The 27,677-nt window shown below is 39.2% G+C and overlaps 1 protein-coding gene across 1 annotated transcript; it reads right to left on the bottom strand.

Annotated features, from left to right (window-relative positions):
* Positions 1-20: 20 nt before the first annotated feature.
* LOC114361370 (coatomer subunit beta-like) lies at positions 21-27,677 on the bottom strand. Its single transcript, XM_028316364.1, has 9 exons — positions 27,447-27,677; positions 15,829-15,924; positions 14,860-14,992; positions 13,442-13,588; positions 11,055-11,216; positions 8,425-8,570; positions 7,443-7,532; positions 7,171-7,323; positions 21-609 (listed from the first exon to the last, which is right to left on the bottom strand). Exons 1-9 carry the CDS (start codon positions 27,675-27,677, stop codon positions 514-516), a joined length of 1,254 nt encoding a protein of 417 aa, XP_028172165.1. The 3' UTR covers positions 21-513.

Below are 27,677 nucleotides of genomic sequence, written 5' to 3'. Positions count from 1 at the left end.
ATTTTTATTTATACGTGGTGTTAAAACAACTATGAGCAATATTTTGCAGGGTTTAGGAGCTTCAAACTGTGATACTAAACAACTTGTTTAAAAAAACGTGGGTCGAAATATGAAAAATATTTGGACCTCCCATACAAAGTTCATGATCGTTTTTATATTTTGAACCTTGTCTCTTTGACAAAGTCAGCAGACAACTAAAGCCCGGTCTGTGAGCACGTAGAATTTTGTCCAATGACCCCAAGCTACCCATCCTTATCGCTCGCGCGTAATTGTATTGCTGTCGCGACTGTTTGACGGGCGCCTGCAGTGAGTGTGCAAGCGCGACGGCAACATAATTACGCGCGAGCGATAAGGATGGGTAGCTTGGGGTCATTGGACAAAATTATACGTGCTCGCAGACCAGACTATACATGCAGTTGATATAGCGACTGCGTGAGGTTTTGTGGTGCAGTCCGTGTGATAAAGGCCGTCCGTTCATAGCTATGCAGTGCGTGGGGGAATACTTAGGCTGTGCTACGCAGCAGGGATGGGCGCGGCGGCAGCGGCCGGCTTGGCGGGCTGCGCCTTCTGCATCAAGTTGATCTTGTCGCCCAGGCTCAGAGCCATGCCCTGGAAACATTCGTCATTCTTGTAAGATTTAGGTACGATGTCCATTGACCGGCGCGTGGCGGAGCGCGTCAAAGCGCACTTACACGGCCGTAAAGAAAATAGTATTTTATTAACAGTTCTTAGAGTCGTAATTGCTTACAACTGATTAACTGACATTTCAATCCGGACGAACATGAATGACAGAAATGTCACTTAGATTAACAACAAATAAAAATCTTCATTTTATCCGTATACATTATGACTAATGAGGGACTGATTCTGATTAGTACATTTTTACAAATGAGGGACCGTAGTGAGCTGTTGACAGCTGTGAATTAATAAGTTATGTATTCGATTTTTTTTTAATGTTTGTGATACGGTTCGCGAATGCTCTGCAGCAATGTCAATATAAATTAATTTATAGACTGAATTAATTAGAAGTAACAATTCGAATTAATCACGTGACTTTGCAGCAATAACACTAACTCTGGGTGCAGGTGCCATACTCCGCTTAGCCGGACTGTGGAAGCTACATACCTGATTGTGGATGCCAAACTTTATTGGCTGTGGAAGCTGTACTCATTTGAGTGTGAATGCTGTTCTCTTTTGTCGTGAGTTCTGTGTTCCCCTAGCTATATGCGCTATATTCCCCTGGCTTTGTACCAGAGTAAATACAAATGAGTAGGTCATCTTCATAGAAACGCACCGAGCGCGGTTTGTATGTGAGCGCGCGCCAATACTTATGCGGCGCGCACGCACACACTGACAAAATTCGGCGCAACACCCCGCTAATCCACGCTGATTCCGCTATTTACTCTGTTTGTACCAGGGATGTTATGGATATCTGTAACCGTAACCGAAACTTTCGGATATCCGAAATAAAAAAATATCAGAAACCGTAACCGAAACCGGTATAATATTATTCCTATATCCGTAACCGTATCCATATCCGAAACTACATATCTTTAACATCCGTAGTTTGTACCGACCTGGCTCTTGGCGCGGATGCGCACGTGGCCGACGACGGGCGCGCGTCAGTTTCGCCGCCATGAAGCCACGTTCCCCTGGCTATAGGAGCTGTGTTCCCCTGGCTGTACCGACCTGGCTCTTGGCGCGGATGCGCACGTGGCCGACGACGGGCGCGCGTCAGGTTCGCCGCCATGAAGCCACGTTCCCCTGGCTATAGGAGCNATCACAATAACTAATTTGTTTATAAATATTACACATTCGAGTAAACCTAGCGAATGTGTACTGTCTGTTTTGATTGTGCTATGTGGCTATCATGGACGACGTGCTGTCACTACTCTGCCGCAACACAGTTTTATTACTAGCGCGGAGGGTAGTTGTCAATCTCGCCTACCAATGTACTACATAAATTTTTAACATGTACCTTATTTAACATCACGTTTGTGTTTTGGACAAATAAAGTTATTATTATTATTATTATTATTTTAATTTTCATACAAATCGGATTTTATAAAACTTATTTTGTATGAAAATTAAAAAAAAAAAATGATGATATTAAATTTCTGACTTCGCCATACCATTTATATGACCATGTTAACATTGGCTAGTGTCGGCTCATATACCCATTTACCTAACATCCAGTATAAGCGATGGTGGACGAGGAGATCCGTAAACGAACTAAAGTCGCTGACATAGCCCGACGGATTAGCAAGCTGAAGTGGCAGTGGGCAGGGCACATAGTACGCAGAACTGACGGCCGATGGGGCAGCAAGGTTCTGGAAAGGATGCCGCGTACCGGAAAACGCAGCGTGGTACGTCCACCCACAAGGTTGGTAAGGCTGATAAGGGTAGCAAGAAGGCGCTGGATGCAGGCCGCTACCAACCGTGCGATGTGGAAGTCATTGGGGGAGGCCTATGTTCAGCAGTGAACGTCCTGTGGCTGAAATGATGATGATGATGGTTGACGAATGACGAGCTAAATTCCACCAGCCCCCTTTCATCACCGGGGAACCAGACGCAGTTTAGCGTACCATCCCTATATTGTCGACATTCCACCAACTTGCACTAAGCGTTTCGATGACTCTTTTCTAATGCGAACAGATAAGCACTGGAATCCGCTGCCTGCTGCTGTCTTTCCCGAAGACTATAAGCCGGGCCTTTTCAAGGCGAGGGTGAATATGAATTTACAGGGCAGATATGTACTATCCTAGACTGCATCCCACTTAACATCAGGTGCGATTGTGGTCAAATACCTGCCTTGTTATGCATAAACAATGATATCCTTGTGACTTTTGTTGCCCTGAATTAAGGTCCAAAACAATACAGAAATATTTGTCCGGGTAAGGGTTTATACAGTGAAGCAATCTCAATGTATAGGTTAATTTTGTGCCGCCACTTTCCGATGTGTCTGGGAATATGAGTAGGAGAAAGGGTGAGCAACGACAAGGGAATAGGAAAATAAGAGATTTTAATGTACAGTCGCGGAATGAAAAGGTTCGTCACCTTAGTGTCGGTTTTCGCTTGCACTAGCTACTGTAAGAGTCAAACCTGCCAACATAACAGTGCTGCTAACATTTAAATAAATATGACGTTTGCTAACGAATAAGGTTTTGCTTGTTTATTTTTCTATCCCATCAGTGCAATGCAATGATGACATTGACCAATTGACAATAGTTTTTTTTATTTAATAGAAATAATAATGGCAGGTTGAACCAACAAGAGGGTTTTAGTTTATCAATCATAATAATCTTCTTGACAAGATAAACCGTCAAACAACTTTGATCTGAATAATTTTGAACAAGATTATTTCTCTAACTCGAGATTATTCTGTAACATAGTTTCAAAGGTAATATGTGCTCGCGATTTGTTGAAGGAATCAATTTGAAAACTGACTAACCTTTTCATTCCGTGACTGTACATGTGTAAAAGAGATAAAAGGAGTCTGACAACTTAATGAGCATATAAAGAAGTTTGAAGGACCGAGTGAAGAGAAAACAAATAGCATCGACGAGAGCAATTTACGATAATTACAATGCTTTTACTCAAAATCACCTCATTTTAGTGACACGCCGAAAATGTAGTTTTACAGTTGATTAATTTGAAATGATGCTAAGTTACTTTATCTTTTGTTTCAGATACAATGATCCAGCCGCCAGGGAAGCCAGACCGCCGGCCGCGCGCCGGCCCGTACTGTTTTGTAACCAATCCATTAACTTATTATTATAAATTATTTTTATTATTTATACTGTTGAACGCTCGTTACGGAACATGCACTGCTTTTGCACGCGTCGCGAACATCTGTGACACACAATAAACTAATTTATTTCATAAGGCTGTCGACTTATTTATTTTACCCAGGTTAGTTTAAAACACGATGCTTTACTAGCAGTCACCTACTAAATACTATGTCCGTTCAGTAAAAAAGAAATCGTACGCGTGATTGCTATATGCATAGCAATAGTAGTGCTGAGAAAAGCGCCGCAACATACTCAGTCCAGAGATAAATACTATAAAAGAGTCACACGTAACAAGGTATTTTAATAGATACTCTGTTGTACTTAAAATTTATGTTTATGACTATGGAAATATCAATACACTAATCACCTTGGACTGAATTCAAAACTTAATAGCGTTTAAAACGAGATATTGATGCTGCCTTTTCGATATCAACACCAAATCCAATTTGGCACAACGCCTAAGTATTAAATTTATACAGGATGTATTTCAAATTTTCAAACGTGTGATATTGAGGAAATGGTTTCGATCTAAACAACATTCGCTATGGAAACACTGAGAATGATAATTTTCACGTGCAAAACCGTGGTCGCGCAAAACGTTTGTCACGTGCGAGACACATAACGTGGCAATGAGAACATACCTTTTTATTATCCCGATAGCAAAGCGTCCGCAAATATGGCCCAAATTAAATAAACACTCTGTGTACATATCAGCCCATTGCCAATGCCAAATGAGACGGGCTAATGACATTATGACACGAGTAATACGATACGAAAGTTTACAAGGTCAGTCGACTGAACGCCAAGTCCCCATCCAGAGTCAAATTACGATCCGAATAATGATATTCATAACAGAACCATGTTTATATTAGCATACATGTTAGTATCAGGATGGAAGTTAAAATAGATACTTTAAAGAAACTATCATTCAGGTCATAACTAGTGTATTCAATCATAATAATATAATATAATTTTAAAATAATGTATAACTATAAAATACACTACTTGATAACTATGAACGAAAGACTTCGAAATCACCTCTTCACTTTGTTTAAGATGGAATTAGGAATGTCAAAGAAAGTAACAGAACATCTGTAATGAAAGCGCAAGAGAAGATACATCAGCACCTGCTAGCTTCAATTGAGTGCTTAAAGTTAACTTTTAAAACATGGCAACATCTAAATCAGTCGATAATTTGTGTATTTTGTCTGGGAAGGCAACACTCGAGCCGATAGAGATAGTAGACTAAGAGCTAGTGAACGCCAGACCTACGTCATTTGATAAAAGCGAAAAGTTGGTCAGCGCATGCTCCTAATATAGTTTAGAAAGTTGGTGCATCATGAAGTTGGGGTCATCGTGGCTTTGGCAGCTGCCTTAAAATAATTGTCTGGCAAGGAGTTGGAACGGTCAAAACTAGCTAGCTGATGAGGAAATAACTTCTCATCGTTTCCCAAATATTATACATAAAAATCAGATTTTATGGTAACATAAGTAGAATTACAGTGTATTAAATATACAGAAAAAGCCACCGTTAGGCTTACGTGCACTGACAAACTCAGCTTTTATTAAATGACGTAGGTCTGGCGCTCACTAGCTCTTAGTCTGACATCACACGGATTGCACCAGAACAACCGCACGCAGTCGCTATATTCAACTGCATGCAGTCGTCTGCTGACTTTGTCAAAGAGACAAGGTTCAAAATATAGAAACTATCATGAACTTTGTTCCCATACAAGTAAGGTAAGTTTACAACTAAAAATTGTATAACAACATTTAATTTTTACTTATACGTGGTGTAAAAACTACTATGAGCAATATTTTGCAGGGTTTAGGAGCTTCAAACTGTGATACGAAACAACTTGTTTAAAAAAACGTGTGTCGAAATATGAAAAATATTTGGACCTCCCATACAAAGTTCATGATAGCTTTTATATTTTGAACCTTGTCTCTTTGACAAAGTCAGCAGACAACTAAAGCCCGGTCTGTGAGCACGTAGAATTTTGTCCAATGACCCCAAGCTACCCATCCTTATCGCTCGCGCGTAATTGTATTGCTGTCGCGACTGTGTGACGGGCGCCTGCAGTGAGTGTGCAAGCGCGACGGCAACATAATTACGCGCGAGCGATAAGGATGGGTAGCTTGGGGTCATTGGACAAAACTCTACGTGCTCGCAGACCAGACTATACATGCAGTTGATATAGCGACTGCGTGCGGTTTTGTGGTGCAGTCCGTGTGATAAAGGCCGTCCGTTCATAGCTATGCAGTGCGTGGGGGAATACTTAGGCTGTGCTACGCAGCAGGGATGGGCGCGGCGGCGGCGGCCGGCTTGGCGGGCTGCGCTTTCTGCATCAGGTTGATCTTGTCGCCAAGGCTCAGCGCCATGCCCTGGAAACAGTCGTCATTCTTGTAAGATTTAGATTAACAACAAACTTTTTTTTTATCCACAACGAGAAAGCTCTTGGCCTGTATCTCACCTGATGGTAAGTGACGATCAGGCCGAAGGCGGAAGCGAGCTTCACCCGGAATCCTCAACCACGGAGGAACTGGCTATCTTACCTCTAACTGCCGGAACACAACAATGCTGTTAACATTGTTTTTATGGCGACAGACTTAGGTAAGATGGTGGTAGCTAGCCAGAACTTAGAACAAGCCCTACCACCAACTAAACCGAACAGAAAAATCTGCCCCCACTGGGAATCGAACCCGGGACCTCTGCGTCTGAAGCAGGTGGTCTTACCACTAGACCACAGAGGCGGTTAATAAAAATCTTCATCTTCTTTTTTATCCGTATACATTATTATGACTAATGAGGGACCGATTCCGGTTCGTACATCTTGACAAATGAGGGACCGTAGTGAGCTGTTCACAGCTGTGAATTAATAAATTATGTATTCGATGTTTTTTTTAATGTTTGTAATACGGTTCGCGGATGCTCTGAAGCAATGTCAATATAAATTAATTATAGATTGAATTAATTAGAAGTAACAATTCGAATTAATCACGTGACTTTCCAGCAATAATACAAACTTTGGGTGCAGGTGCCACACTCCGCTTAGCCGGACTGTGGAAGCTACATACCTGATTGTGGATACCTAATTTTATTGGCTGTGGAAGCTGTACTCAGTAATATTTATGCGGCGCGCACGCACACACTGACAAAATTCGGCGCAACACCCCGCTAATCCACGCTGATTCCGCTATTTACTCTGTTTGTACCAGGGATGTTATGGATATCTGTAACCGTAACCGAAACTTTTGGATATCCGAAATAAAAAAATATCAGAAACCGTAACCGAAACCGGCATAATATTATTCCTATATCCGTAACCGTATCCATATCCGAAACTACATATCTTTAACGTCCCTAGTTTGTACCGACCTGGCTCTTGGCGCGGATGCGCACGTGGCCGACGACGGGCGCGCCGGGCTTGTGCAGCGGCACCTCGATGCTGAGGTTCGCGAGCGCGTCCTCGCCGAATATCGAGCGCGCGTACAGATTCGCCGCCATGAAGCCGCATTGACCGGATAACGCCTGCGAATGAACAATATATGCGATAGATTTTTGTTCTTTTTTAAATAAAAGTGACGAAGGCGACAACTGTAGCACACCATGTGTCACACTTATCGAGTCAATGTGCAGTTATACGATACCTTATCTGGCGTAAGGCACTTCATATTTGTGGAACTTAGTAAGTGCTCGAGGTATTCGCGTAGATCCGTGATGTTCGTGTTCACAGACACCTGAAAACAAATAACTTCCATCAGTGACATCAGAATTATATTCACAATACAACAATAGCACCAAATTGACACAATGTTGCTGGACAATACTGTTGCAACAATTTTTTGTATGCATAATTAGGCAGGTATTTAACCACAATCGCACCTGGTGTTAAGTGGGATACGGACTAGGATGGTACATATCTGTAAGTGCCTATTCACTCTTGCCTTGAAAAGACCCAAATTATATTTCTCGCTCACTTGACGCAATATTCATCATCATCATTTTAGAAACCAGACGTCCACTGCTGAACATGGTCATACAATGACGCATTATTGCCGGGCAATATTGTCGCTATATTTCTCGTAGAGTTAACGCAACTTTGCCGAGCAATATTCCCTCAACAGTTCTCGTTCACTTGACCCAATGTTGCCTGGCAATATTGTCGCTATATTTCTCGTACAGTAAACATAATTTTACCGGGCAATATTTCCGAAACAGTTCTTGTTCACTTGACGCAATATTGCCAGGCAATATTTTCCGTTATTCGCGGGAAATATTATCGCTATACTTCTTGTTTACTTGACACAATGTTGTCGAGCAATATTGTCGCTAATTTTTCTCTCAGTTGGCCCAATGTTGCCTGGCTGTCGCAAAATGAAGGTTTTCGCGTATGAAAAATCCGCCAGATGGCAAAACGTAGACGCGAGGTCCAAATGCTGCATGATTGGTTACTTTTGACATGACATTGACAGATATGTCAAAATCCACCTATCACGCAGCAGTCAGACCCCACATCCACGTCCCGCCATCTAGCGGATCTTTCATACGCAAAAACCCTCATTCCAATATAGCGGACAATATTGCCAGAATATCTCGCTCAGCCACATTATTTATCAAGAGCTTCATCACCTTGTTCTCCCACTCGAACTCGGCCCACATCTGGCGGAAGTCGGCGTCGCTGCAGGCGCAGGGCTGGATGTAGTCCACGATGTCGATGTGGATGTCGTTAAGCACCACCACGCCGCGGTCCATCGACGCGCCCGACACTTCGTATACTGCGGACGAATTTAACTTTACCATTAGAAGCAGTTGCATACGTTTTAAACCTTAAGGTTTTGGTTTAAGGTCTAAAATAGTTATTCTTACTATTCTCTTTAAAAAATTACATTTTCCTAATATTTTTAGACATTGACCGCGTCATATTCAACGTGTTCATTTGTTTATAAAACGGAGACCAGAGGGCTGAGTGTGAGTTTACATCAAACGTCAGCACTAGTGAGCGCGTTAAAAAATATATGAAAATTTTAGTTCTTGAAAGTTTCCGCTAGGGGTACTGTACAATCCCTCATACATTTAATGTCATTTTTTATGCACTCACTAGTGACGACGTTTGATGTAAACTCACACTTAACACTAGAGTACACGCGCGGACTACTATAGTAGACCAGGGTAACATTTTACGCTATAACTTTTTGAAAACTTGCGCCAGAGAGCTGGCATTCCAGGAAAGCCTCGTTTACTAAATTTGTCAGTAAGCCAGTAAAGCTTGGGTCGCTAGAGCCTGCGCACTTTTCTAAAATTGGCCGTCAAAACTGCGGGTCTAGTCAAAAGCCCGAAATCACTCGACAAAAAAATTATGAAAGACTTGTAACAAATGGATTTACACCGTGTACCAGGCAGTAGAAAGTCATGAATACTATGACAGATAAAAAACTAATCATATTTTTTCAGTCAATTTTGTTTTGTTAACATTGGTCTCAAAGTGCAATTTTGGTCCAAAAAATTTACAACTTTTAAATCTGTTTATAATGTTTGATCCCAAATAGTTATATAAAAAAACTTTGATTATAAATTAACTATAATAAACACTTTTATCATTTACATAGTAATTCTATTCATAAATTGCTTATAAACTGATTTACAGTGATTTTAAATTGGCTTACCAGAGTAGGCCGAGCGTGTATTCGTGTAAAAAAAGGGGCGCGTGTACTGCAGTGTTAACCCTCAGTAAAGCCACAAGTTAGGATTTGGCCATTCGTAACAAACTATGCGTCCAAGAATAACTAGTACTGAGTGTTATTTTACCGCAGCAAGTGATATCAAGAGGGTTCAAATATATTTTTGAAGATCACAGGAAAAGCACACACAACGACAAAAGGATCGAACCGTTGTTGATCGCAACACAGCGCTCTGTCATTAAGCAGCACACGCAATCATGTGACACTCTAAAATAATATTTGTCGCTTTGAGCCGCTTCGCACAGCGTAGAATGCCGCTTCACAGAGCGTAAAATGCCGCTCCACACAGCATAGAATGCCACTACAAATACCTACAGCCCGGCCTCTATAGTCAGGGCGTTATAGAACAGTTGTAGTAGTGCACTGATAGGGCATTGTATCAGGCCTGTTCATCTCCGCGAGTTTACATCGAAAACAAAACTAGGATACTATTCGACAAGGCCTCACATACGAGCGAACATTGACTCACGCACGCGTATTCTTGTGTATGATGGAAGAAAATAAAGAAAATGGTGTACTAAATACTGTGCAGTATTTAAGTGCCTAAATAATAATAAAAACACAATGTACTTTTTTAAGTTGCCTCAAGACACTGAGAGGTAAATAAGTAGTTAATATTATTCATGATAATTCATGTTAAATTATGTATTTCCTCCGCCTTTTTCCGTAGTTTGGTACCTCACGTCACATCATTTTACCGAAGTCAGCCCTATAGCTTCGGCGCAGTGCCAATCACTGACGTTTGTCAACAAAATGGTGCTTGACTCTTGAGACAGGCTAAATTACATCATATTGTTAATGACATTGAGCATACAATTTTTTAAATACCTTCGCGAAGTAAAACTTCTGTACGTAGTACTTATTATTATTCTGTGGTTTAACGCCCAATATACCCATCATCCTTTATGAGTGTTTCATGACTATGTAGAGATATTCGTATTCGTAAAAGTAGTATTCGTTGCATCACTAATAGACAGTTTGACACCATACCCCAATAATTCGAAACCACAACTGTTACAAAAAGACTCTTCATTTTGCTCTTGAAAACCTAATTTATTTGAAATTACCTGTAAATTTCGATTTTTGTTCGAATTGTAATTGAAAAAAGTAGTTTAATTGGGTTGACAAAATAGTGACGTCACTTGCTTGTAGAGCCATACAAAATCTATGGGACAGTTTCGTTTTGACAGTTTTAAAAAGTACGTCAATTGACTGTGGTGTCAACATGTCTATTATAGTTTAATATCTTAATATTTAATATCTTTGGACAATCTCACACAGCGCCATCTAGCCCCAAAGTAAGCAATTAATATGCTTGTGTTATGGGTGCTAGATTAACGGATATACTACTTATAAAATACATACATATTATTATACATAGTAACACCCAGACCCGCCACAGAAATTAAAATTCATCATTTCAATTTCTGCCCGGCCGGGAATCGAACCCGGGACCTCTCGGCATAGTAGTACGTTCTGAACCACTACACCAAACGGCCGACGAAGTTATAGCGCACTGACCGATGTTGCCGAAGATGATGCCGTTCTCGGTGGAGGCGACCTTGACGTGCGCCTTGATGGTGGCGAAGTCGCGCGGCGCGAGAACCACCGCCGCCGGCCGCTCCACCAGCCGCAGGTCGCCCAGCGTGGCCAGCTCCACTGTACAGTTCTGGAGAGTATCGTCTGAAACACACGCATAGATAAATACAAAAGACAATGCCGGAAATTGGCGTCTTTTTTTTTTCGCGCGGCCATCGACCAATCTTTGTTTTTTGATTACAAAATAGTGTAATAAACCAAACTTACTATGACATGTATACCTCTAAACTCAGTCTGAACTGAGTTACGAGCGTTAGAAGTTTGATGATTTACATACTAGATTTGCTTTTTGCGCGCAAGTTTTGTGTGAAATTGCAACAAAATAGTGACATTGTATGTGTAAACAAACAATACTATCCATTAAAGGCTCCAGACATCAGTGTGGAGTAGAATCAGCGCAACAAAAAAATAGCGGAATATTTTATTGCAATTTCTTACAAAACTTGAGCGCAAAAAGCAAATCTAGTATGTAAATCATCAAACTTCTAACGCTCGTAACTCAGTTCAGACTGAGTTTAGAGGTATACATGTCATAGTAAGTTTGGTTTATTACACTATTTTGTAATCAAAAAACAAAGTTTGGTCGATGGCCGCGCGAAAAAAAAAGGCGCCACCTTCCATACAAAATCTGGCAATGCCATTTGTCTGTTCCGGCGTTTCTTCTCAGCACTTGCCATATGTTTGTCTCGAAGCGCTGGTAGGGCCCAAAAGATAAGGAGACATGTAAAGTGCCCCATAAGGGCTACCTTTTCTTTTTTTATTATTTTCTATTGACGTTCATAAGTGCCACTTGTGGTCTAAACTGAATAAATATTTAAAAAAAAATAGATAGAAGTTAAGAGATACATGTAAATTCAGTTCGTTGGCTCGTTCGTTTCAGCCGAATGACGTCCACTGCTGGACAAAGGCCTCCTCCGAGGTTTTCCACAATGAACGGTCCTGCGCTGCCCGCATCCAGGCTCTTCCCGCGACCTTCAGCAGATCGTCAGTCCACTTAGTAGGAAGCCTGCCCACGGTACGTCTTCCAGCCAGTGGTCGCCACTCGAGAACTTTTCTGCCCCAACGGCCATCGTCTCTACGAGCTATGTGCCCCGCCCACTGCCACTTGATTTTAGCAATTCTGCGAGCTATGTCGGTCGTAAATTCAGTACAGGAAAAAAAATTCACGGTTTTGAATCATATTTGATCTGAATAAAGTTCATAATGTATTGGCTACAATTCAAACAGTTGAAGTGATGTGTATCGTAGGCTCAAATTCGCTATTGTATTCGCTCAGTGATTTTAAGACTGTAGTCTCCTACAAACACCGTAGACCGAATATAGCGCTAAGCCGTAGGGCGCATTACAATGCTTACTATAAAAATGTACCTTTGCGGTCTCTTTCAGACGTTGACAGGAACGTTTGACTTTGACATGAGACCGGAGACCGTACTCTAAAGGAACAGTCTCACTTCTCTGGCTGGGTCTACCCTGGGTCTGGAGACCCACATAATTCCTGGTTGACTTCACAGCGACATTTTACGTTGTACATCACAGAACAGAACTAAGGGCCTAGTGTGAGTTTACATCAAACGCGCTCACTAGTGGACATTAAATGTATGACGGAATGTACTATCGCCAACAGTGTTAACTGCCCATTGAAATCATCATCTCGTTCTATCGCAAAGAATCGCCATTTGATTAGAGCGAGAGCAAAAACGGAAATGGATAGTTAACAGTGTGGGCGTGTGTACAGCGCCCCTAGCGGAAAAGGTCAAGAACTAAAATTTTCATACATTTTTCTAACGGGCTCACTAGTGAGGACGTTTGATGTAAACTCACACTCAGCCCACTGATCATCCTATCGGTTAACGTTCAGCAGCGACCGAGGAAGAGTAAAGGCTTCCACAGACCAAACGCGGGTCAGAAGTAGTGCGGGTCAGTTGCAGCGCGGCTGAGGCACACTGAAAGCAGCGCAGTTTCAAAGCAGTTGCAACGCGGGCGGTTGTCAAAAATTTAAATATTCGAAAACCGCTTTCAACGCGCTGCTATCGCCCTGCGTCCGGTGAGTCATGCTAATATGGCCGCCGTAGTAATACAACAGCGCGGGCCCGCGCGCGCGCCGCTTCTGTCCCGCACCCGCGCCGCCTCGTTTGTCGTTCGGCAGTTGCAGTGCGGCGCGGTTGGAGCGCGGGCCCGCGTTCAAATTTGGTGTGACATACTTCAAAGAGTTTATCATATTACAACTTGCGCGGGCCCGCATTCAAACTGCGCTGCTACTGCCCCGCGTTTGGTCTGCCCAAGGCTTAAATGTTGATGATGCGACTGACCGGTCTGGTTGACGACGAGCACGTCGAGCACGATGTCGTACTGGTTGACGGCCACGATGGCCTCGGCATACACGGGGTCCGAGAAGCCCGTCAGCTGCGTCACCTTCGACAGCTTGCTGCTCTGGTCCGCCGACGTTGTGTTGCGACCTGAGACAAACAATACATACATGAACGTAGGCAAAACAAGTCAGTACAATATCAATTCTCCCAAGAAGTCCACGTAAGATATCGGTATCAATTTAAGGGAAAGGGGGTATCATTTATCATACATAAACATTCTTTTTTTTTTTGTTCTCACTCTCATTCCTGCTACTCTCATTCGGCATTCCTTATTTTCTCTACTGGCAGACGTTCGCGCGCGCCTACACTGCGGCACCATTTATTTCGCTCGTAAGAATTTTTCAGTGCACAGGCCTAACTCCCTCATGCCTATTTGGAAGTTTGGACATTTGATAATTGAATAAAGCTAATAAGACGAAAGTAATAGATGTATAATTGACACTGATTACGTACAAATTGCACAAAACTTTAAAACTAAATGGCAATGCCAGATTTTGTATGGAAGGTGGCGTCTTTTTTTTTTCGCGCGGCCATCGACCAAACTTTGTTTTTTGATTTCAAAATAGTGTTTTAAACCAAACTTACTATGGCATGTTTACCTCTAAACTCAGTCTGAACTGAGTTACGAGCATTACAAGTTTAATTATTTTCATACTAGATTTGCTTTTTGCGCGCAAGTTTTGTAAGAAATTGCAACAAAATATTGCGCTATTTTTTTATTGCGCTGATTCTGCTGCATACTGATGTCTGGAGCCTTTAATGGATGGTATTGTTTGTTTACACATAAAATGTCATTATTTTGTTGCAATTTCTTACAAAACTTGCGCCCAAACAGCAAATCTAGTATGAAAATCATCAAACTTCTGATGCTCGTAACTCAGTTCAGACTGAGTTTAGAGGTATACATGTCATACTAAGTTTGGTTTATTACACTATTTTGTAATCAAAAAACAAGGTTTGGTCGATGGCCGCGCGAAAAAAAAAAGACGCCAATTTCCGGCATTGTCTTTTGACATTTTGAGAAGGACGTTGGACAGTGAAGACTAAGAGCGCTTTCACATTAGGGCGTTAGTAGCGCGACAGCAGCGCGGAAGCGGCGTTTTTGTAATGTGATGGCGTATCATGCCGGGCGACCGGCCGACAGCCAACCCGGCGGTCGTGCATCTTTTACTGGCAAGGCATACTAAAAGCCGGCGGCATGTGTGGATACGCCATGAAGGGAGGCATCAGCTGTCACATAGTATGAAATTTTTGGCAGCGCGTTTGTCACGCTGCTAAATCGTCTAAATGTAAAAGCGCTCTTAATGACCTGATGATGATGACGTAATGTAACATAACCTAAGACCAGCAGTACAGACCTTGCAGCGCCCTGTTGAGCGAGAGCTCGAAGATGTCGTGGTGCTGGTGCGCGGCGCCGGCGCCGGCCAGCAGCGCGAACTGGATGCCCGTCTCCACCTCCACCTTCGGCTCCACACGCTTGCTCTCGCGCTCCTGGGGAAACAGAAGAACTACATTAAAATTCATTTATAAAGCAAATAGGCTTTAAAAAAGCGCTTTTACACGTCCCAATATTAACCCTAGCACTGCTTCGGGACAATAAATGGGCCAGTGCTGAGAAGAAGCAGCGCAAGAAACTCAGTCACTATTGTATTAAGCATAAAGCAGTCTCCGAAAGTCTGTTTACGTAGTTTTGAGTCTATCTGTCACCACGCTCATGATGGCTCACTTTGCGTAAAGGGATAGCAATAGTCAAAACTTCGGATAATGTTTTTCGGAGTTATCCTGCTGGCACCTTTAGGATACGCTAAAATTTGCACGGGTGTGCGGAGCAGTGCTCCGGACGTTCAACGCGGGTCTGCACTTTTCAGCGGACGTTTTAGCATAGGCCTTCAGTGTAAGACAGGACACACGTAATTCACAGGACACAATAACACTAAAGTATGACAAAAAATCGTTTCGAAGATTTCAAAAAAGTTACATAAAATATGTTTGAAATTTTTTTTTTTACTTTATTAGGGTAAAAAAACAATGTTGAATACAATGTTGCTTCATCATCATCATCATCATTTCAGCCACAGTACGTCCACTGCTGAACATAGGCCTCCCCCAATGACTTCCACATCGCACGGTTGGTAGCGGCCTGCATCCAGCGCCTTCCCGCTACCTTTATCAGGTCATCGCAATGTTGCTTAAGAAATCGAATTGCAAAAAATCAGTAAATTCAACATCAGCATCATTTACCACAGCTTACTTACTTTATATTATAACATAAGTCATTGAAATGACGGACAAGCAAAGAGTACAGGACATTATATGATGTCACTGACCTGTGAAGGCTCCAGCAGATGAGCGGCTGAGTCCGGCAGGGCCAACAGCGCGGATAACGCGGAGCGAGATGTCGTCAGCAGCGCGTCTACTACCACCTGTAGAAATTACCAGTTATAAAGTATGGCCAACTAGCAGCTATACAAAAGGTCGATACGACTGTCGAGTTGACAATATATTCTGTCTCTTCCCATCTTGTGTATTTGTCGTAATGTCTTGTTCTCCCACCAAAATATGTCAAAGTCAGACGGGTTCACCCATGACATTGGGTTTGTTTACATTTGGTATCGCTTCTCGTTGGCCGTACTTTAGATCGTTTCATCCACGAATACGCGCCCCACCAATTTTTGGTAGAGGGAAGCGCGTGATGCGGGGAGTTTGATCCGAGCAATCCAATCGTCATTATTGTAGTGTGCGTGTGTACTCATGGATGATTTAGCGTGTACCGATAACACTCAAACATTAGCGGAAGAATGGCGGGGCGCGTCTTCGTGGATGAAACGATTTATATACTCAACATCAAATAAACCGCACCTTCCGCGACGCGAACTTTAACGATTTTCTTCTGACACAATCATGGTGCCCCAACAATATTGGTGTTATTTGAAAGCCCAATAAATATCCTTAAAGAAAAACACATTTAATTTGTTAATAAATGATTAACATATACCATAAATGTGACTTGAAAAAATACCTCACTTTGGGCCCACCTATTCAATTCAATTNTTAATTGTTTAATAAAGTTCCGTATGAATAATAGCATATTAATATTTACATACATCTTCCACGAAGACTTTAAAAAACATTTTCGCGTATCTATTGTTGCATACTTATTTTAGGATATTATTTGGTGGGTGTCGTAGTGCAAGTTCAGTTGCGTAGTTTTTCCACGAAACTTTTGTGCTGGTAATTTTGTGCAAGTCTAGATGCCTAATTCTTCCACGAAGCTTTTATTCACATTATAATATACAGGGTGTTAGGTAAATAGGTNGTAGCAAGTTTTAATTTCATGCTTTGGGGCAGGTGTAAAGAGCTGCCTGTCATTAAGAACTTATTATTAATAAATTTATTAGTGTCGAAAAAGACAAAATTGTCGCTATGACGAACAGTCAAATTATATAATAAAGTATTCAGTAAGTGAATACTTTTGTTATTATCTGAGGAGCCATTTTAACAGTATGGCAGGGCACAAATAAATATCTTTTCAACATCAATGTTTAGCAACATGACATTACATAGGTCGGTCTCTCAGAAAGTTTCCCGGAAACAATTCTAGCATAGAAATGTGGGCTATTTCTAGTTGTTCCGTTTTCTAATTATTTATTTGAATAAGTATAGACAACAGAATCAAATAAGGTATATTCTTTCATGTCTTTTGTAATATTTCCAATACGATAATGTTATTGTTTATGGAATAAATGACTATGACTATGACTATGACTATGTCGAATTATCATTTAGTGCTATATTAGGTATGATTGTATTTTTCTAATTTGCGATGAAAACTGTGGAATTGTTGAGCCAAGTTTTGTAAATAAATCTAAGAAATGTTTATTTACAGTATTACGGATTGACGAAGTGTGCACAGGCCTCCCTCTAAGGTGGACCGACGATCTGGTGAAGGTAGCGGGAAGAACCTGGATGCGGGCAGCGCAGGACCAGTCGTCATGGAAATCCTTGGGGGAAGCCTTTGTCCAGCTGTGGACGTCATTTGACTGAAAGTGCTGAAATAAACGAAAGAATGATTAAAAGTTGGGGAGGCCTGACTTGACTTACTTGACTTATGGTCCTATGTCCCCTAGATGGGGCAGAGGGCGTCCACAACAGTCCTCCATCTCGTTCGGTCTTGAGCTTGGGGAGGCCTGATATTTCTATATACAAATAAGGAAACCGTTCGGATTTTATTGGATATCATGATCGATGGTTGCAGGAAGGCGCTGAATGCAGGCCGCTACCAACCGCGTGATGTGGAAATCATTGAGGGAGGCCTACGTTCAGCAGTGGACGTTCTGTGGCTGAAATGACGATGATTATTTTGGATATACTACTAGCCTATTTCTGACTACATTATTATAGAATCCAGGACCTTCGCACCATAAAAGGCTAATGTTTTAAACATATAACTACGGAAGTGTACATTGAGCGACTCTATGCACTCGTATGAGCAATTTTCTTCGACCTATACTCAACCTGCCTAAGCGCGACCATTATTGTGCACCGTGCAATTATTAACAATAACTTGCTTTACAATAATAATTTACACAGATTATCTGTTTACTTATTATATTTTTATCTGATTATACCCATTAACACCGGTAACAGTTTATTGCTTGCAAAACAATCATAGTACTTATTTTTTGCATTATGTATTTTAATGGATCTAAACCATAGCGCGTCAAGAAAAACTATAATCATTCATAAATAAACCATTATCTTTAGTTCTTGGATGCCGATAGGTAACAACAAGCCAATTACTAAGCAATTAATTTATATTATTTGTAATCTTTAGGCTAGGTTACACCATCTTACTTTTACTTTGACAAACGTCAAAAATCTGTCAAAAATCACCGGTTAAAGTTACAGCTAGGCCCAGAACAGACGGTGAAACGCAACTGCGACGCAACTGCAACTGCTAGTTACTTTTAAGTTGCATCTAAGTTTCTTCCATAGCGTCCGTTGAGAGACCACACATGACGCGACCAGTTTGAAACTTTCCGTTTCAGTTTTATTCATCAGAATCATCAGAAAGTTGCACTTTCGTTGCAGTTGCGTTTCACCGTCTCTTCTGGGCCTTACGGTCAAAGTTAGGTGGTGCAACTCAGCCTTAATCTTTTGGATCAATACAAGAAGTATTGATCTTACATTTTGAAGGTCTATTTAATTTTGGCGGGTCAGTAACACTGACGCATTCTAATTAGAAGTTTCAAAGACTAAAGCTGGGTTGCACCATCTTACTTTAACTTTGACAAACGTCAAAAATCTGTCAAAATCTATACAAAAAACACCGGTTATCATCATAGTTACGGTCAAAGTTAGGTGGTGCAACTCAGCCTAAGATAAGCCTATTTATAGGAAATGAAAGGGCGATAGGATAGAAGGGACAATAGGAAACTCAATTTAATTTTTGTATTAAATTAGCGTTTGCAAGATGAGATTTTTCGAAAGACTATTTACAAAAGAAGAGAGCTAAAACTATCTTAAATTGTTCATTTTTGGTTCTAACCTAGGTTTTTTCTTTTAATCAAACTGTAATTTTATGTTTGAACCAAAGTTGTTGTATGTTTGAAAATTTTTCGTACCTATATTTATCAATACTAATATTATAAAGAGGAAAACTTTGTTTGTTTGTTTGGTTGTAATGAATAGGCTCAAAAACAACTGGACCGTTTTTAAAAATTCTTTCACCATTCGAAAGCTACATTATCCACGAGTAACATAGGCTAAATTTTATTTTGGAAAAAAAATAGGGTTCAGGGGTCCACGCGCGCGAAGCCGCGGGCGGAAAGCTAGTACAAAATATTTTCCTTATCAAAAAATTGCTATTCACTAATAAGAAATAGGTAAGTATTTATAAATATTTATTTAGCTCAATACATCTGTAGGAAAACATACATTGTAGCTGGATGTAATTTTTTATAATCTTATCGATTAACGATCCAATTCAATATAACATGTCATCCATATTTATAATTTACATATAAATGCAAAAGTAACTCTGTCTGTATGTTAACCTTTTCACGTTTAACCACAGAACCGATTTATCTGACACTTGGTAAGTATAGGCGCAGACCACCGAATTTTAGTTGGCCGATAGGTTCGGGCTGTTGATCAGTATGGAGATGTATGAAAGTGCGCACATTACACCGATTTGGTATCGGCCGATTCAAAAATCTAAATCAAAAATATTTATTCAGTTTAGACCATAAGTGGTACTTATGAACGTCAAAATATAGTAAATAATAAAAAAGAAAAGGTAGCCCGTATGGGGCACTTTACATGTCTACTTATCTTTTGGGCCCTACCAGCGCTTCGAGACAAACATATGGCAAGTGCTTAGAAGAAACGCCGGAACAAACTACAATCTCGGATTCTTCATACAAATTAGAATGGGGCCCAACTATCGGCCAACTAAAAGTAGGTGGTCTACGCCTAGGCCTGGAGATAGTTTCATACTCAGTAGACCTAAGATACGCACCGCGATAAGCTTTTATCGTGCCATTTTATGGATTTTACGTAATAAGATGATTGCCGTCTAAAATCATCGATAAAATTTTATCACGGCACGCATCCTAGCCCGGCTGGAAACACATACATGTATTTATGTTACAGTCAAAAATCATAATCGGTCAAAATTCAAAATTGTACCAATCAGTCCAAACTTCATACATTATACCATCGTTCGTTTCAGCCAAATGACGTCCACTGCTGGACAAAGGCCTCCCCCAAGGTTTTCCACAATGAAAGGTCCTGCGCTGCCCGCATCCAGGCTCTTCCCGCGACCTTTACCAGATCGTCGGTCCACCTAGTAGGAGGCCTGCCCACGCTACGTCTTCCAGCCCGTGGTCGCCACTCGAGAACTTTCCTGCCCCAACGGCCATCGTCTCTACGAGCTATGTGATGATTGATGATTTCCAAGTAATGTTCACTAATCATAACACTTTGTATTCGACTGATTTTTTGCAACTAAAAGTGATTTTGACTAACACCCTTGGTCAAAACCACTTTTTACTGAACAAATCAGTCAAAAGTGATATTGACTAAGGGTGTTAGTCAAAACCATTTTTGACTGATTTTGCAGTCAAAAGTGGTTTTGACTGATTATGAATTGTGACTGCAACATAATGTATCTTTATCCCGATTTTTGAAAAGTAGAGACGTTCGCCTAAAGTCTAAAAGTGATATTATAGAAGCGCGTGAAGCCGCGGTTAAAAGCTAGAATATAATTAAATATACGATAACTTGATAATAACATGATTAATGATCTCTGGGAAATACCACTATGTGAGAAATTAAGGCTCTACTTGAAATTTTAATGAAACAAAATCATCTATGTTATTTGTTAACTCATTATACTTCCTTCTTTTTGAATCACGATTTTAGATTAAATGATATGTTATTAGCAAAATAAGTATGCTAATTTACGATGGCAACGTGAAAAATAAGGAAAATTCACAATTATTCTGGTTATACTTACAAACTTTTAAAGATTTTATCAGTGCACGTTGTTAGATTTTTATAAAAAACACTACTTATAATAAGTATGTATTGGGATTCGGTATAGCTCAGACGATGAAAACACGGCCATAGAATCTACTAAACTATTCTGCATCATTTTATTATTAGTACCAAAACATTCATAGCATTAAATTATGTCGGTTTTCCTATAAGTTTATAAATGTTTATACCGTTGTCTGTTACATACTCTTTGACAAACTTTGCTTACTTTGGTTCTAGATGGTTCATTAAGAAAATGTAAAAGGATATTTATTTATTTAGCATGTCTTTCCCTAGGCCCATCTACTAGTATACAGACGTATGTATGACAAACATATTTTTTTTATATAAAAAGATGTAAAATAAATAAATATCCTTGGACATTTTACACTACGCTTCTAGCCCCAAACTAAGCAAAGCTTGTACTATGGGCACTAGAGAACGGATATAAACCTATTTAAGGTCGAATTATATTTGCATTTATAAAACACACCAAGTAAAAGGTTATTCTTCTTATTAACGAAAAACATAACCCTCCATCTGGCGCAGTCGGGTAATAAATAAAGCTTCTATGTATGCCTGTGTCATTTTTTAATCGATTTGGGCAAATTTTTCACCAAAGGTTATCGTCATTATGACGGGGAACTTTACAAAATTACGCCTAGAGCTCATACTTTGCGTCCTATCAATTTGCATTGCAAGAACAGTCAGATGGTTGTGGTTAACCATAGTAATTTTCTAAAGAATGCTCTTAGTATGTTACGAAATTCTTGCTAGAATGGAAATTGGTACTTGTATTATGATTATTACAAGGAATAAGTACAGTACCATGCTTCTGTTCATAGATATTATTTATTAATACTTTAAAGTCACAATCACAGTACAGTAGATATTAACATTTATTTTCCTACCAGATGTAATAAATAAGTTTATAAAGGTTGCAGGAAGACGCTGGATGCCGGACGATTCCAACCGGTCAATCTGGATATTATTGAGGAGGGACGTCCTGTGCTTGAAAGGATGATGATGACAATAGAATACCTGTTTTTTTTGCGCAGGAAAATACTTTGCGTATACCCGCCGTCTCGGGGGAAGCGACGGGTTATGTGGGACTCCCGCTATTGCTGCCACCCGACAAGTATACCCACTAAAAACCTGCGGTGCACCCTCTGCGTTTTACTGGCACGACGTGGGGTCCTACAGATTCAGACCACGCTTGACAATAGAATACCTACACTTACCAATAAAAATATATATTACCAATTTGCATCTTGTCTCCTTTAAATACATAAAAAACTAGAGAACAGATTCTTAATTAAAACGAGAATTATATTGAGATGCAACTCTTAACGCTAAAAAAATAAAAATAAACTAGTGTACACAATTCACAATTATAAATAGGTTATATGTATACTAACAAAATTTAATCGCACAGAAAGGTATTCCATGGATAACCCGGCACTATTCACGTTCCCGTCCACACATCGCTTGTATCCGAAATCTTGGCGTGTTTTATTCCGTTGACGTGAACCTAGTATCCGATATTGCACTTGCGGACACGGCGATAGTGACGGAATTGTTGTTTCATCGACTATCGATAGTTTATGTCGATGTTAATAGATTTGTTCACAAAATCGTATAATCAATAGGTATTAAAAATCCAAATACCCCATAGTCACACGTCAGAGGACAATAATGATATAATGCTCTATCTTGTCATTTTAGGGTCTGTTTGTTTGCCCGCACTTTTATAACCGGGTTGTCTTCAAATCGTGAGCTAGTAGGTATTAATTCAGTAAGCGTTAGCGCTATAAAACTATCAAAGTTAATGGTAAATTATTTTCCAATCACCGATAAGACTTCATCCTGTGGCGCTTCACGAACAATTATCTAAATACAAGCATCACTTAAAATTTCAGGTCTATTTATAGAACATTTAATCATTTTAATTACATTACCTATCTATAATTACCTATTATTAATATCAACAGTATTTTTTGTAAAACATTCGCGATACATCGATAGCAGTTATCGACACCTCCCATCCCTAACCTCAATCTCCAAGGAAGCTCTTTGTGGGATTGAAACTTTTTGACTCTGAGGGATTGTTATCTGCAAAGTAGCTCAAATATATGCGCTTTATACGTGGAGAGGTAAAGGGTGGAATAAAATGCTTTTATCGTATTACACGCTGACATCACTAAGACATTTTGCGAGAAACTAAGGCCCTGTATCGTAATTGAGACATGAGATTGTAATTTAGGTTTCAAACTTCACAGAGATTATTATATTCGGTCTAGGATTATATTTCATCTAGTTACAGCTAAGTGAGCTGGATTTAGATATTATTGTTGGGTTAGGGCTTTGTAATGGTGTAGAAGTATATTTATCAATGGTGACTATATTTGGAACTATAGGTATACTCATTATTAAATTATATTTCATTATCCTACTAATATTATAAATGCGAAAGTTTGGATGTCTGGATGTCTGGATGGATGTTTTTCTTATTCTTTCACGCAAAAACTACTGAACGGACGGAACGGATTATTATGAAACTTTACAGTATTATTTTTTATAACCCAGAATAACATATAGGCTATAATTTATGACGATACGTAATTACTAATAAACATATTAATATTCAGGTAAATTGTTTCCTACGAAAAACAAGGGACCTCCTAGTAAAATTTTCGTGCACTTTCGTCGTGATACGATTATTTGTGTGCAATTTTTTTTTGTGAAATTTATGCCAAATTCTTTCACCGCGAGTGAACTATTGGAATTGTAGGTATTTTGTGACAAATTACCTAAATAAAATTAAATAACAATCTTAATTAAAGATTAGTCTTTATATCGGTTGTAAGGAACCCTAAAGTTTACAAATACACGAATCTTAAACTCATCATTCAAAATCCCCGACACCTGTATAAGGAAAACCCCGATAAAATTCAACTCATTATAATCTTTTTGCTCATCTAATGTAAGGGACAGGTGAGCAAAAACTTAAACAATAAATACCTATATGAGCCTAAATTAAAAACAGTGGAATTTCCTACAGGAAAAATTCAGAGCTTTCCACATTTTTTATTGTATTGTTTTATGTAAGTAAAGAATGATGATGACAAGATGTTTTTAAGCTGCAGGCAAATAAGACCTGTTTCTTCAGTTACTCCGTGACCATGGCGCAACTGCAACAGTGCCGAAATATCGGAAACTGAAAATTAAGGTACATGGTAGCATTCCGTCAGTCAGTAATAATAATTAAATAAATAAATAAAATAAATATACTTGGACATTTTACACTGCGCTTCTAGTCCCAAACTAAGCAAAGCTTGTACTATGGGTACTAGACAACGGATATAAACATACTTAAATACTTTTTTTTGTAAATACATACATATTATACATAGAAAACACCCAGTCCAATACAAATATGTTCATGCACACAAAAGTTTGTACTGTGCGGGAATCGAACCCGCAACCTCTGGAATAGTAGTCCGTTTCGAATCACTAGGTACACCAAACGGCCGACAAAATAAATATCTAAGACCTGAGTAGGTTTCGTAGTAGAACAGCGCGGCAGGTTGTGTTTCTGTTCCTGTTCTAAGTCAAATGTAACGAGGCATCAGACTTTCAGATGTGTACCATGGCAGATTGACATGTCACCTTCCTTTCTCTTTTCCCATGGAAATTACTTTTATTGTGAGATTTTGGTATTGAGTTTTACATTTTTAGAAAACTTTCTCAGTACACCCTCTTGTTATATTTAGTTTTATAGAACTCGCAAATTACGACTCTAACATTCATAAATAACTAATTATTTCCTAAAGTTCATTTTCGCCAAAGTAGCTACTATAATACTTTTAATGCAAAACACGGAATTTCCTGGCTAGACTAACTTATTAAGATACCTAATATGCTAAATAGTTTTTGTGATTACGACGTTAATGATTTGTTTTGACATGATAATTAATATCCAAGACGAAGAAGCGGATAAATTATACTTTTAAAATGTTGCTTTACAACAACACATAAAAAATCGGTCAAGAGAGATACACTCTCAAGCACAAGATTCAGTACATTTCAAAGTCAAAGTAGAAGATTTTTATTCAGTTCTTAGGCCATTTCCCGGACGCTTATACATGCCCCAACCATCAGAAATGTAACTATTATTGTTGTTATTCTTGTTAACGATTATTCCCAATATATCAGCACTAAATTTTATGTAAAACAGATATAGGTAATTTTGTTTTAATAAAAAAGTTAGGAACAGAGAAAAAAAAACATTTACGTAAACTTAGCTACGAAAGTGGATAAAATATTTACTAATTAATAACTAGTTATGAACAGAGAAAACATAAACCATTTTCGTAGCTGGTTATAAAACATGGTTACAAAAACGACAAGTAAATTCCATTTTCATAACTGGTTATGAAGCAAGAAAAAAAAATCCATGTTCATAGCTGGTTATCAAATTTCAGTTACGAACGTGGACTAAAGGGCCCCAATTAGGTAGCTTACCCTACCACCACTTCGGCCCATAATATTATGACGTTGATCTGGCTGGTGAAACTCAGTCTTCTTTGGCAGCCTCTTTTTCAATATATTGGTTCGTTCGTTCGTTCGTTTCAGCCAAATGACGTCCACTGCTGGACAAAGAAATATATTGGTAATTTTCCATAATGAATTCTGACGCTGACCAGATGCGTCGGAGAGTTAGGTACTTAAACTTAAAAGTGACGTACCTTTAAGATGGACAGATAACTTTATAAAGGTTGTAGGTTGCAGGCGCTGGATGCATGCCGCTCCCTCAGGCCAAGGAAATTTTTGGGGAGGCCTATTTTCAGCAGTAGTCGTCCTATAGCTGAAAATTAAATGATGATTGATGAGTTATTCATGAAAAATGAAAATGAAAATGAAAAAATGAAAAAACATTTATTCAGTATCTTTTAAGTTAACATAATTGTTGCAAGTGGCTGGGGTCTCCTTTTAAGTATAATACCTGTGTTAGGAGGCCCCGCTCTTTCTTAAAGTTACAAAGATACATAATTATGTTAAACAAGCCACAAAAACTCACAAGTACGTATTACTAGAACTAGAACAACGCTAGATATCTTTATAGTTTTGGTTACATTCACTAGTTTTATAAACAAACAGCTACTTATTTCTTAATAAGGTATTTTTCAAAAGTAAGGTAAGGCTATGTGACACTGTGTGTGTGTGTGTGTGTGTGTGTTTGTGTGTGTGTGTGTTCAATTCAATTCAATTTTTTTTTAATTATTTTTACGGTAATCTACATCTTATGACGCAACTTTTGAGGGGTCTTGTGTAGCGAAAATATAAAAAAAGATATTTCGGGACACCCTACTATAAGTGCGCAAAATAACTGACCACTTATTAACAAATGTATACCAAAGACACAACTAAAGCATGTGGCCGCATCACCTCAACCCTCAATCACCCCGCAACATCCTAACAAGTGACGTAACAATAGTACTCTGAAGCACTATTGTTACTCCTCTGAAGTATTATCCAGTCCAATTGTGTTTACGATGACCTCTAGTTGCCAGTCCAAATTAAAAAGCCAAACCATAATTTTCGTTTAATCCCAGTCCTGCACTGCCTGTATCCAGGTGCTTTCTGCGACCATTTCTAGATCTTCGGTCCATCGAATTGGGGGGGCGTTCCTTCACTACTTCTTCTGGTCAGTGGTCCCCTTTCGATAACTTTTTTGTCCCAATGACTAAGTATCAGTTCGTCAAGCTATGTGCCATACCTGCTGCCACTTAATGCTGCTTTATCAGTTAGGTACTTAGTTTTCGTTCAGTTCTCCTACGGATCTTCTTATTTCTGATTCTATCATAAGGAAACTCTGAACATAGATCATATTTCAATTTCAATTTCAATTTATTTATTCCAAAAACAAAATACATTGTATAGGAAAATTAGACATTAAAATTCACACAATCTGCAATTCAATTAAAATAAAATTAATCTAATTTAACCCTAAAATTTCATTTCACATACTAGAATTAATATAAATGTCAGATTAAATAAATAAATAAAATTATTACACAATACATAATGTCAAAATTAATTAAAATACAATTAAAATAGAATAAAATAAATCCAATCTAACCCTAAAATTGCATTTCATATACTAAAGTCAATTGGTATTTATGTCAAATGAAATAAATAATAAAATTAATATTAAATACATTATGACAAATTCGACTGTATTATTATTTTATGTCAATTTTGATAATTCAATTTAAATTTTATTTACATAATCCTCTACGCTATAAAAATTATTTTCCAATAGATAAAGCTTCAATTTCTTCTTGAATGAATTTGGATTTGTATCTATTTTGAGATCCTTTGGCAATTTGTTAAACAATCTCACCGCCTGATATTTGACACTGTGCATAGCTATTCCCAGCTTCGGCTGTGTTGAATTTGGTATGTCCTTCCTTCTAGTCTCAAGGCGTTTCATCCTTTCCTCTGTGGTCTCGTATCTTTCTGGGTGCTTGACAAATTCTGTGAGAAGAACTAGAATGTAAAGACATGGGACTGTCAGGATTTTTAATCTTTGGAAATGTTCTCGGCAAGACTGCCTTTGGCTTATGCGAACCAT

This window comes from Ostrinia furnacalis, unplaced genomic scaffold (assembly GCF_004193835.3).
Source record: "Ostrinia furnacalis isolate ACB-3 unplaced genomic scaffold, ASM419383v2 OfSCF5660, whole genome shotgun sequence".
NCBI lineage: Eukaryota > Metazoa > Arthropoda > Insecta > Lepidoptera > Crambidae > Ostrinia > Ostrinia furnacalis.
Note: the sequence above shows the minus strand (reverse complement) of the source record. Positions and strands in the feature narration are given on the sequence as shown.

What these genes read in the sequence shown, in the direction of transcription:
- LOC114361370 (XM_028316364.1), bottom strand. Translation starts at nt 27,677, where the DNA reads ATGGTTCGCATAAGCCAAAGGCAGTCTTGCCGAGAACATTTCCAAAGA. An exon ending in ATCTGCTGGAGCCTTCACAG is followed by an intron (nt 14,993 to 15,828) that starts GTCAGTGACATC and finishes CTGTTTCCCCAG; the next exon opens with GAGCGCGAGAGCAAGCGTGT. An exon ending in CATCATCTTCGGCAACATCG is followed by an intron (nt 8,571 to 11,054) that starts GTCAGTGCGCTA and finishes ATTCGTCCGCAG; the next exon opens with TATACGAAGTGTCGGGCGCG.